Source organism: Mytilus edulis, chromosome 11 (assembly GCF_963676685.1).
Source record: "Mytilus edulis chromosome 11, xbMytEdul2.2, whole genome shotgun sequence".
Lineage (NCBI taxonomy): Eukaryota > Metazoa > Mollusca > Bivalvia > Mytilida > Mytilidae > Mytilus > Mytilus edulis.
Genome location: NC_092354.1, coordinates 14,904,228 through 14,917,302, shown reverse-complemented (window position 1 = coordinate 14,917,302; position 13,075 = coordinate 14,904,228). Strand labels below are relative to the sequence as shown.

At 32.5% G+C, this 13,075-nt stretch overlaps 1 protein-coding gene across 2 annotated transcripts in view; it reads left to right on the top strand.

Annotated features, from left to right (window-relative positions):
• Nucleotides 1-13,075, top strand: part of LOC139495211 (protein SpAN-like) — a 32,720-nt gene that overhangs the window by 4,775 nt on the left and 14,870 nt on the right. Inside the window, exons 5-11 of one of the 2 annotated variants that reach the window (XM_071283428.1) lie at nucleotides 1,125-1,229; nucleotides 3,332-3,413; nucleotides 5,841-5,979; nucleotides 9,032-9,107; nucleotides 11,039-11,230; nucleotides 12,052-12,190; nucleotides 12,708-12,830. In XM_071283428.1, the coding sequence (XP_071139529.1) occupies nucleotides 1,125-1,229; nucleotides 3,332-3,413; nucleotides 5,841-5,979; nucleotides 9,032-9,107; nucleotides 11,039-11,230; nucleotides 12,052-12,190; nucleotides 12,708-12,830 (856 nt within the window). Of the gene's footprint in view, nucleotides 1-1,124; nucleotides 1,230-3,331; nucleotides 3,414-5,840; nucleotides 5,980-9,031; nucleotides 9,108-11,038; nucleotides 11,231-12,051; nucleotides 12,191-12,707; nucleotides 12,831-13,075 lie in introns of those variants that run through there. The other variant, XM_071283429.1, reaches the window with a different exon arrangement.

Genomic DNA, 13,075 nt, shown 5'->3' with positions numbered 1-13,075 from the left:
CTATGAGGTATGGGCTATGTTCATTTTGAAGGCCATACGGTGACCTGTAGTTATTAATTTCTGTGTCATTTGGTCTCTTGTGGAGAGTTGTCTCATTGGCATCATACCAGATCTTCTTTTTTATATAAACTATATTAAACTGCTTTTAATTTTGATTTTGTGTCCTGAAATTTCTTTAATCTGGTTCAGAATAATAACTGTTTCAAATGAGCATTAAAATGCTTTCTATTATAAGACTAGTAGATGTGTTTAGTTATCATGGTTATAGTGTATATATGGATATAGGAAGATGTGGTGTGAGTGCCAATGAGACAACTCTCCATACAAATAACAATTTAAAAAGTAAACCATTATAGGTTAAAGTACGGCCTTCAACACAGAGCCTTGGCTCACACCGAACAACAAGCTATAAAGGGCCCCAAAATTACTAGTGAAAAACCATTCAAACGGGAAAACCAACGGTCTAATCTATATAAACAAAACGAGAAACACGTATATATTACATAAACAAACGACAACTACTGTACATCAGATTCCTGACTTAGGACAGGTGCAAACATATGCTTTTCATTTAGAAAGTGTAATAAGGCAACATCTTGTGGACACCCTCTCTTCATTAATTGTCATAATGTACATCTGGTGCAATAAAATTGTTATTACTAGATCGATACCAGCTCAATAGACAGTACTAACTAGGTGCATATATATATATATATATATATATATATATATGCTGGTATGGTAATACAGATAATCGTTATATTTGATGTTCATGATGTTATAGAATATAAAAATCATAAAATTGAGAATGGAAATGTGGAATGTGTCAAAGAGACAACAATCCTACCATAGAACAGACAACAGCAGAAGGTCACCAATCAGTCTTCAATGCAGCTAGAAACTCCTGCACCCGGAGGCGTCTGTCAGCTGGCCCATAAACAAATATCTATACCAGCTTACAGTGATAATGAACGCCATACTAAAATCCGAATTATAATGTAATATGTATCTCCCTCATTCATAGCTATGATTCCTTGTTTGGATTTAACCTTAACTTTTGGTCCTTTTTCAGTTTTATCAGCTCCAATATTTGTATTATATACTTTTTTCTTGTTTATTTTTAGCCAAAGGGATTACATCCAGAATCTGACAGAAAAGTGAAACAAGAAACGATCAAATATACTCATCAACAGTTGGAGGACATGGGCATTGAGCAAGGCAATGAAAATGTAAGTTATCTTGTCACGGGTGGCATTTTTCAACACTTTTAAACTAGATATGAGCAGGGCTTCACAAACATATTTGAGCCAACTGGACATTTTTTTGTCTTATATAGATATATATATAGGAAGATGTGGTATGAGTGCCAATGAGACAACTCTCCATCCAAACAACAATTTATTAAAGTAAACCATTATAGGTCAAAGTACGGTCGTCAGCATGGAGCCTTGGCTCACACCGAACAACAACCTATAAAGGGCCCAACAATTACCAGTGTAAAACCATTCAAACGGAAAAACCAACGGTCTAATCTATGTAAAAAAAAAAATTAAAAAAAACCCCGTTTCCATCCTTAAATACTTAGTTACAAAAAGCACGGCTGGCATTTTTCAACACAAACTTGAAGGTGATATTATTGTAGGGATCTACTTTCCTCTAAGTCTTGTGTGTGTTGATGAATGATATAGCTTCTAATCACTCCCTGAACAAAAAAATCTCTTTAGAAATCACCATTTTTAATCACCCTTTTACTTCACATTTGTTTAATGTTGTCAATATAGCAAACTAGGTTTACTTTCCATGTGATGAAAAGCAATATGTTTTTAGATAAAAATCTGATTTTTGAAATAGAGAATGCTATTCTAATTAATGGTTGCCTTTAATTGCATACTGTCACTTCATTTTGAACTTTGAATATAATTGTCTCATTGGCAATCATACCACATCTCCTGTTTAGCTCACCTGGCCCAAATCCGGGTAGTTAACTTTTACAAAAATCTTCTCCTCTAAAACTACTGGGCCAAATTTAACCAAACTTGGCCACAACCATCATTTGGGTATCTAGTTAAAAAATGTGACCGGTGACCCGGCCAACCAACCAAGATGGCCACCATGGCTAAAAATAGAACATAGGGGTAAAATGTAGTTTTTGGCTTATATCTCTGAAACCAAAGCATTTAAAGCAAATCTGACATGAGGGTAAACTTTTTTATCAGGTCAAGATCTATCTGCCCTGAAATTTTCAGATGAAGGTAAGCGACACAGGCTCTTAAGAGCCTCTAGTTTTATACAATCGCAAAAAAAATTGCCTCTGATAATGCTATTATGTCCTTGTCTGCATCGTTTGCGTCTCCATCGTTATCTGAAGACAAATTTAGTGTCCGGACAATTACTTAAGTTTAAGCAAATGGATCTCTATAAATTTTTACAAGAAGGTTCAATACTACCAAAGGAAGGTTGGGATTGTTTTTGGAGGTTATGGTTCCAACAGTTTAGGAATTGGGGGCCATAAAAAGGGGCACAAATAAGCATTTTTGTATTTTCTAAACAATATCTTGTATTTAAGTGTATGAATCTCTCTGAAATTATACAACAAGTTTTCATACAACAAAGGGATGGTTAGGATAAACTTTTGGAGGGTTATGGCTCAAACCATTAAGAAATTAGGTACAACAAGGGGCAATAAATTGTTTTTTTCTGGTTAATGGACAATTTAGACAATTTAAAAACAGTGTAAGGGAGGTAATTCAAATTGAAATACATTTAAAATACAATTTTGTGTTTGTTTTAATTTACATCCCTTACACTACTTGTAAATTATGTATAATGAAATGTCAGGTTTTGGACAATTTGCCAAAAAAAGGGGGTCAATAGACAACAGCATAGTGTATTGCACTAAAGCTAAAAAGGGGGGTAAACATTTTTTTAGGGGTGGGTTTGAGAGAACAATTTGCAACAGCATAGTGTATTGCACAAAAGAAATAAAGGGGATTTTAACGCTTTTTTTTGGGGGGGGGGGGGAGGGTTCAATTCACAACAGCATAGTGAATTGCACAAAAGCAAAAAATATATAAATTCAAATTATATAACAAATTTTAAGTTCTTTGACTACAGTTTATCTGTGTCAGAAACCTATTATGTGTCAAATATTTAATTACAATCCTAATTCAGACCTGTATTAAGCATGAATAGTGTGTCCATTTTTGTCCCAACTGTTCAGGGTCGTATCCAACTGCGCTTGGCGAAGCAATTTATTTTATACATGTATTGAATTTAATCTAAATCATTTAATCCAATAACCAAACCTTTATTGCATTTTTTTCTGTTTTAGGAATTACAGAGAAATTTTTACGTTGGTAGAAATACATACTGGGAAAATGGCATTGTGCCATATACAATTAAAGGCAGTTTGTGTAAGTATATCTTAGTTTTAGGTATTAAGATTAAAACCAATATGGTGGAGGACACTTGGTACCATGTATATTATTAAAGGACTCACATTTGATGCAGGGTCTGGATACCCTCCCAGAGCACCTGATTACTCCTGTTCTCCAAGAACCCATATCATAATTAGTATCTTAGTCCTGAGACATCTTTGGGTTTCAAAGTCTAAGGTACACTAAAATTCCATTGTTTTGTTTCTAACACAAATTTATCAAAATTTTTCTTTGTTAAGAATCAAGTATCACATACCTGCCAACTTTCACGATTTAGGCGTGTACTACACGATTTTGACCCTTTGTCACGATTGCACGATCATGTTCCTGAAAAACCCTCTAAAACACGATTTGGTGAAAATTTACACGAAAAATATTGTTGTTCCCGATTTTGAACTGTGTCCAATGGAGGAAAATCGTGTTCAGCCAATCAAATTGTGCGTTTCTCATGATCAAATTAATCAGCCAATCAAAAACGTTTTCTCTCAAGATTGTTTTAACATGCTAGATATTGAACTTGTGTTGTATTCCTCTGTTTGTTGGTCAGAATTGTAAAAACGTGAACATGGCAAATGATTTTTCAACTGCAAGGAGGTTCTTACACTGAATAAGAATAAAAGCATGGCTGATTGACAAACTTCAATGATGCAGTACTACCATGAATATAATAAATAGTAGTTTATTCACTAATTTATTGACATTACATGTACACTTACTGTAACATAATTTTATTTATGTATTCAATCATTTAAAGGATAATGTACTCTTCATTATTTTCCACATGGAACCCCCCCCCCCCCCCACATCAACATGAGGAATCCCTTAAATGAGGGACAACCCTTAGTCAAGGGGTCACTCTTGTAAAAATTAAATAGGAAAATGTAGATTTGTTAACTTAAAAATGGGAAATTCTGACATTATATTTGGAACAGCTTTTCTAAATGAAGAGTCCTATTATTTTGAATCATAAAGAAGATATAAGGCCAAGAACATATCAAAATTCTTGGACATGTGTTGACCATATAATACCAGATAGACAATGATAGATCATAAGATGTACAGTTCTTTGGGAAAAGTTTCTTCAAATAATATGAATGCTCATTTGTACTTAAAAAGTGGTTTTTAATGTCCTAACATTGAGGGGGGATCCCTATGTGTTGTTCCCAACCTGATAAAAGTCCTTCTTTGTGTATAATTTTAAATTGGAAAAGTCAACAACTATTTAGTATCCTTACACATGAAAATAATTCCTGGTCTTACAGCTACATGTTCATATTTTCTGCTGATATAATAACTAGAATCATGCAAATAAACTTAAAAAAAGGGATGTAAGCTCATCTTACAAATCATGCAAAAATGACACTTTTTCGCGCAAAATAGTCGTCGCAAAGAATTTTAAACTTTGAAATTGTTGTCGCGCGCTAAAACCCCCATGGGCATTTTCAAAAGTTGGCAGGTATGGTATCAAATAGTAATACTCTTCAGTGCCATTTGCAGCAAAAATGTGCAGTCAAGGCCCTTGCTGACATGCCATCTATTTAGTTTTATCTATCTCTCTTTATTTGCTTAATTGTTCATATCTTTATCTCTTTTTGAAAATTGCCAAAAAGTCTTGTTTCTTAATATTTTACATTAAGAGGGATGTCAACTGTATCAGTGGGTCTGTCTTAAGGGAGTTCCCTTCTCTAAGTTTCAGAATAATTAACTTTTCAAAACACTAGTTTATATTGATAGGGGATTATTAAAGGTATCAAAAGAGCAAACAAAATACATTGTTGTATATAGGTCAATGAGCTTGTTTTCGAGATATTAGCCATTGAGGGGGAAAATGTTCTCTCTAGACTTTTCATAGCTTTATCATTGAGCAGTTTAAGTTCTCAAAAACTACCGGTATTAAAAAATAATTAAAATTTTATAAGACTTTTACTGATGGCTTATCATTATACGTGTACAAAATTTATGAAAAGAAAAATGGGGGTCACTGGACACTTTTTTTTAGGCATTCAAATGAATAAAACCAGAGGATTCCAAAAATCTGACAAAAATCCCAAAACATGACAAGCGAACTTCCTTAAAGTCAACAATTCCTGTAGCAGAGAGTCTAAGTGGATAGATGGAATGCAAGAAACAATTGTGAAAAAAAGGGATTTTAAAAAAACAAACTTGCATCAAGCAACTGGCTAATATGATCATTTAATCAAGAAACCATTCTCCAAACTAAATAAATTACTTAACTAATCAATTTTGTTTATTTCAGCCATACCAAAGAGAGAAACAGAAGTAAAAAACACATTTTCATGCTGCAATTTAATAAAACATAAGCATTCATAGTAACATGAAAATTTAAACCTGAAGAAATTCTCCTAAAGAAGTTATTTATCAAACAATTTTTGTTGATTTTAGCCGACACCAAAGAGAGAAAGATAATTGAAACAGCTATAGAGGAATTGGCGAGGAAGACCTGTATACAACTGGTTCCTAAAGGCAGTATTGAAGCGCAGGGTCTCAGTCATACCACTTATATAGAATTTATTGATCTACCGTATGTAATAATAGCTAAGCCCATTTCTATTCTAATTTCAAAAAATATTGTGTGCATTTATTATTGCCATTTTTAAAGAATGAAAAGTAATTACTGTTAATTCAGAAGTTGTTGAGATATCTTTATTATTGCAAAAAATGTGACAGGGTTATTTAACGCAATAATGAACTGAACAGGATTTTTCTCAATATCGCATTTTTTAATCTAAAATGACAAAATCGCAATAATAAATGCATGCAATAATTTCTGTATTTACAGTATGCAAGATTAATTATTTATCGAAGGCAGATATATTAGGGTCTGGGTGGAGGTCCTTAATTTCATCTGTTTTCTTTAATTTTAAAGTCAGTTTTCTGTATTCTATATTTTGGTCCGTTTTCTCTATTTTTCATATTTCAACATCCTATTATTCTCTATTGTTTTGGTCCTTTTTTGTCGAGCCTTCAATTTTATTCGAAAAAGCAAGACTAAGCGATCCTACATTCCGTCTTCAGCGGCGGCGTCCACAAATATTCACTCTGTGGTTAAAGTTTTTAAAATTTTAATAACTTTCTTATACTCTTTTGGATTTGTCCCAAACTTGGACAGAAGCTTGTTTATGATCAAAAGCTAGTATCTAGAAGGAAATTTTGTAAAAAAAATATTAATTTTTCGTATTTTACTTTTAAATGGACTTAGATTTTCTGCCAGAAGACAACACATTCACTCTGTTGTTAAACTTTTTAACATTTAACTTTCTTATACTATTTTGGATTTGTACCAAACTTGGACAGAAGCTTGTTTATGATCAAAAGCTAGCATCTAGAAGGAAATTTAGTTTTCTTCCAGTTACTTTACATTTAGGCTGCAGTTAATAGTTTTTAAACATTTATTAGTTTCATAAACTATCCTGAATTTTTACCAAACTTGGACAGAAGCTTCTTACAACCAAAAAATGAATACCAACAGGAATATTTTATTGATTTATTTCCTCATTTTTGTTGAGCCTGCGATTAGCAGAAAGAGTAGGCGAGACACTGGGTTCCCCAGAACCCTTACAAATTTTTCTCTATTCTTGACAATTTTTGCCCATTGTTGATCATGTTTATATCAGTTTATCTGACTTAACCCCAATCCAGACCCTCATATATTTATGTATTTGATTGAGAATGCAAATTTTTCTTATTGCAATAATTCATCCAGTGGCTTAAAAAAAATTGATGCAATAATTTCTGAATTTACAATGTTTAAGATACCATTGAAAACTTTTATTTTTTATTAAAAGAGAGGACACTGTCAGTCTCAGGATATGGAATGGACATTCAAACTCATATTAAGTTGGAAAAAAAACTGAACGACATGATGTCTACAAAATAAAAAAAACAACAGTACACACGATAAGATTTTCAGTAAAAGTTTAAAGATTTTGAAGAAAGGGATAGGCAGAGGCTCCAAGGCATGGTTAGGAGTTTGGACATGTAAAAAGTCTATAGATTGATATCTTCACTCTATTTGTTGTCCATCCATCAAATGGATGGGCAATCCTCCGCCCATTTGGACCCAGAATCGTGACGGAAACAATTACCTTCAAACAAGTAGGAAGATTATCTAGCTATTAAACCAGGTTTAACTCACCATTAATTTCAGAAAAAGCATGTACTCAAGCCTGGAATATGAGGGTTGTTTTGCATTTACTGTAAGTTCAGAAATTATTGCAAGTTTTTTATTATTGCGAAAAATGCGACAGAGTTGTAAACGCAATAATTTAAACCGCATTTTGAAATATTTTATATCAATTTAACAGGATTTTTCTAAAAATCGTAAAAATTAAAGTCGCATTTAAGTCCTTAAGGCAGTAATTTCTGAATTAATAGTACTCCATTGGTTTTTGATAAAATCTTGCATTTGATTTTGTTATTCGACCTTTTTAAATTTACTTGTAGATAGTATTTTTGTGATACTTTTTGTATATCTATACTATTAAACGAGAAGACCTCATTTTTGGTGTCGCTTCTCTTCTTTCCACAATAAATTAATCAACACGCCTCTGTGTCCTATAGGTACAGTGCATAGTCGCATTTGTCATCCATTCATATGATTATTCAGATTGAGTTATTTTAGGAGAAAAACGAGAAAAAAGGCATCCGGGTATTGTCCCGTCATTGTACGAAATTTTAAGTCAGATTAGACTTCCGGTTTGCGTTTTTCTGTATACTTTGAACATACATATACTACGAATAAAGTGTATTTTCAGAATTTTATCTGCTATCATTTTCAAGTTTACTATCCACGGCAGTCACAGAGTTTATTAAATAGAGAGGGTCTGTATACTATATCAATGATCACCATGGATCGATTAGTAAACTTAGAATTGAAAGTAAATACGCTTTATTTATATAGTAATGAATGTTCATAATATACAGATAAGCGCTAAAATTATTCATGTGAACTTTTGGTACTTTTTCTGAAATTCTCCAGTCATTAAATCTTTTACAAAATTCATTGATTACAAAAAAAAAAGAAGATGAGGTATGATTGCCATGTTGAGACAACTCTCCACAAGAGACCAAAATGACACAGAAATTAACAATTATAGGTTACCGTACGGCCTTCAACAAAGAGCAAAGCCCATACCGCATACTCAGCTTCAAAAGGCCCCGAAATGACAATGTAAAACAATGCAAACGAGAAAACTAGCGGCCTTATTTATGTACAAAAAATGAACGAAAAACAAATATATGTAACACATAAACAAACGACAACCACTGAATTACAGGCTCCTTACTTAAATAAATGTTCATAACATACTAAATGTATGTTCATATTGAAATTGATAGAAAACCAAAACTTGTGAACTTTGGAAATAAAGGTGGAGGGTAAAAAAAAAACATTTTCCTGTCCCCAATAACCTATGACTTATGATACTTTTACTGAAATTCTCCAGTCATTCTGTATTTAACAAAATTCTTCCAACAACACTTTACATACTGATACTTTAAACTACGCTCTGAATGCCCGCGATTTCGCGGGTGTGTTCTAGTCATTATTGAAAATAGCTCTGTTTATCTTTTAGGGGATGCTGGTCCTATGTTGGAAGAAATCCATCAGGTGTACAACATATCAGTTTACAGAATCCAGGTTGTGTGGATGTAAGTTATAATTTTTTGTATTTGAATATTATTTTTGCTTAGCCAGGTTACCATGGTTACAGGGTAAACACAAAAGTCATATAAAGGGACCTCATATAGGAAGTTTTATGCAAAATCTATAGAAGACAATAAGAAACTGTAAACACCAATAATGATTAGCAAGAGAAAATCTTCATATGGATCAAACAAAGCCAAAATTGTTAATTCATTTCTTATAAAAGTTATTGCCCTTAGACATGTTGAATGACTTTTTTTTCACCCATTTTTTTAAACTAAATATGAAATAGACAGAGAAAAAAAGAAGACCTTTAAGATTATCAGCAATACACGATCAACTCTATAGAAATTTTAGTCGTGTTAGTCATGAATTGTTCTAGTCTTTATTGTTGGACATTGGGTATAGATTCAAATGCACAATGATCCAGGCTAGTAATGTCGGCCATTTTGTTTTGGATGAGTCAGTTGTTGACAGTTGATTTGGTCTTTAACCCTTTCCTCCATAGTATGACGCCTTTTAACGCCAACCCCTTTACTCCATAATGATGCCTGTGTAGTATCTCAGTTGCTTTGACTTCAAAATGTCTGTTTCAGACTTAAAAAATGTATTCAATATGAAAATGAAAATTCATGAGAATATCTGACTTGAATTTCATTGATGAAATATTCGTTTTCACAATGCATTAACACTTTAAACCAGATGATATTTTTTTACTGAAAAAAATCCTATGCGAATCAAGTATATTAAAAAAAATAATCCATGGAGGAAAGGGTTAAATGTGCTTGTATTTTCATGATTCCTGATATTTCTCATGTAAGTTCAATAACTGGCTTATTACACATATTATGTGTTCTACAAAGGAGTATGAGAATGACCCAGTTTTGGCACAAGAAAATAAAGTTTTTGAAATGTTAAACAAGAAAAATGAAGAAATTTAACCTAATATAGAATTTTGTTATGGTGTGTTGCCATGGTAACTCATTAATGTGAAATTTAGAATTAAAGTTCCAACACAGTTAGTCTTTTTGTAATATTTGATTTCTTGGTTTTGCAAAACTTTTATTATTAAATCAAGTCTTTAAATTATTTGTACTTATTGAATTTTTAAATTTGTATTTTACATTTTGTACCTGTACCCTAAAAAATCTATGAAAATTAGTATCCCACAAATAAACATAAATCTACAAAAATTGTATAATCATGATAATTGGCTATTTCAAGTTGCAATAACATGCATCCCTATCTTTTGTTTTATACAGCACTCCACGGTCCAACATGAGATCTTACATGCTATATATAGAATCTCTATTGTTTCATACAGCATTCCACGGTCCAACATGAGATCTTGCATGCTATGTAATCTCTTCTGTTTTATACAGCACTCCACAGTCCAACATGAGATCTTACATGCTATATATAGAATCTCTATTGTTTTATACAGCACTCTACAGTCCAACATGAGATCTTACATGCTATAGAATCTCTATTGTTTTATACAGCACTCCAAGGTCCAACATGAGATCTTACATGCTATATATAGAATCTCTATTGTTTTATACAGCACTCTACAGTCCAACATGAGATCTTGCATGCTTTATATAGAATCTCTATTGTTTTATACAGCACTCTACAGTCCAACATGAGATCTTACATGCTATATATAGAATCTCTATTGTTTTATACAGCACTCTACAGTCCAACATGAGATCTTGCATGCTTTATATAGAATCTCTATTGTTTTATACAGCACTCCACGGTCCAACATGAGATCTTACATGCTATATATAGAATCTCTATTGTTTTATACAGCACTCTACAGTCCAACATGAGATCTTGCATGCTTTATATAGAATCTCTATTGTTTTATACAGCACTCTACAGTCCAACATGAGATCTTACATGCTATATATAGAATCTCTATTGTTTTATACAGCACTCTACAGTCCAACATGAGATCTTGCATGCTTTAGGAATGTGGCATGAACAGAATCGCTTAGACAGAGATGATTACATCAGAATTTTAAAGGAAAATGTAACATCAGGAAATGAATTTAATTTTGACAAAAAAAAGACCTCAGATACTCGACCTTATGACGCAGAATCTGTTATGCAGTATAGCCTGTATGTAAGTACTTCAATAAACCCTAGAATTTTTAATAGTTTGTTAATATGTAGATTATATGCTTTTTGATTTTTTGTGTTTTAATGCCACTTTTAAGCACCACATTTAGGCTATTTCATGACTGAAAGTTTTTATTGGTTGAAGAATCCGGAGTGCCGGAAGACAATGAGAAATTCCCTCACCCCGAGGTATCCTTCAGGTGGCCCCTAAACAAATATATACTAGTTCAGTGATAATGAACGCCATACTAATTTCCAAATTGTACACAAGAAACTATAATTAGAATAATACAAGACTAACAAAGACCAGAGGCTCCTGACTTGGGACAGGCACAAAATTGCGGCTGGGTTAAACATGTTTATGAGATATCAACCCGACCTCCTATACCTCTAGCCAATGTATAAAAAGTAAACGCATAATAATATGTACATTTAAAATTCAATTCAAGAGAAGTCTGAGTCAGATGTCAGAAGATATAACCAAAGAAAAAAAACAAAATAACAATTATACATAAATACCAACAGACTACTAGGCTACTAGCAGTTAACTAACATGCCAGCTCCAGACTTCAATTAAACTGATTGAAAGATTATGATTTCATTATATGAATATCAGGCACAATCCTTCCCGTGAGGGGTTTAGTATCATACCATCAAAACATATATGAGAAGAACATAACCCGAGTATAGAAATACGTTGAATTTAAATTTTCATGTTTTTCTAAGTTTATCATTCTGTAGAAAGCTTATTCAAAGGTCAATATTTAGAATGCTTGGATATAACTCTTAAGTACAGTTCTGAATTAATTCTCATCCTATTTTTAGTCATTTGGGAAAGAAATAGGAAATACAACATTAAAAACAATGGAGTTTGTTGACAAAAACCTTGAATTTCTAGCTGACCTAGACGCTGGACTGGATTTCTATGACGTGGCCGATATCACTGATGCATATCAATGTGCAGGTATTATTTCACATTAAGTTAGTAGAACTGAGTTATGGATGCTTTGTTAATTTTTCTTTCTATTTTCCCATGTTTTATTTCTATATATATAGGTGTTCAGTATTCTATTTTTAATTTTATATGTTGATGGATAGGAAGGTCAAGGCAATAATATAGTAAGAGTGGAAAGTATAAATATAATTGACAGATTAAAGTGTCTTGACCAGAGACCACATGACAGAGAAGGTTATATGATGATATGTTCTTCAACAATCAGCTAAATCCATACCACACTATAAGCTTAACAAGGCCTTTATATAACAAATGTAAAACAATTTAAACAAGAAAACTGTACAAAACAAAACAAAAACTCTTTTTTGTATCATATGGACAAACAGCCACAAATGACCCACAACATTGGTGAAAAAATGAACACCCTTTTTTCCCTAATGGAATTTATATATTCTAGTTATTATACTGATACTGGTCATTGAAATATATGTAAAATGCATATGTTGCCAGTTGTTGTACATTTTAGCTCATTGTAAAGGATCATCCAGACCAAAATGTGAAAACGGTGGATTTGTTGACCACAACTGTGAATGTTTCTGTCCATCTGGTCTGAAGGGAGACAACTGTCAAACAGTAGAAACCTCATCAGGTAAGGGGAGATAATTTTCAAACAGTAGAAACATCTCAAGGTAAAGGGAGATAATTCACTCAGATAAACAGTAGGCACATCATATGGCAAGGGAAGATAACTGCCAAAATAATTAATAGAAACATCATCAGTTAAGGGGAGACAATTGCAAAATAATAAAAAAACAATATCAGGGTGATGGAAGATTATTGAAAAATAATAGAAATATTATCTGGTAAGGGGAGATAATTGCAAAATATAAATAT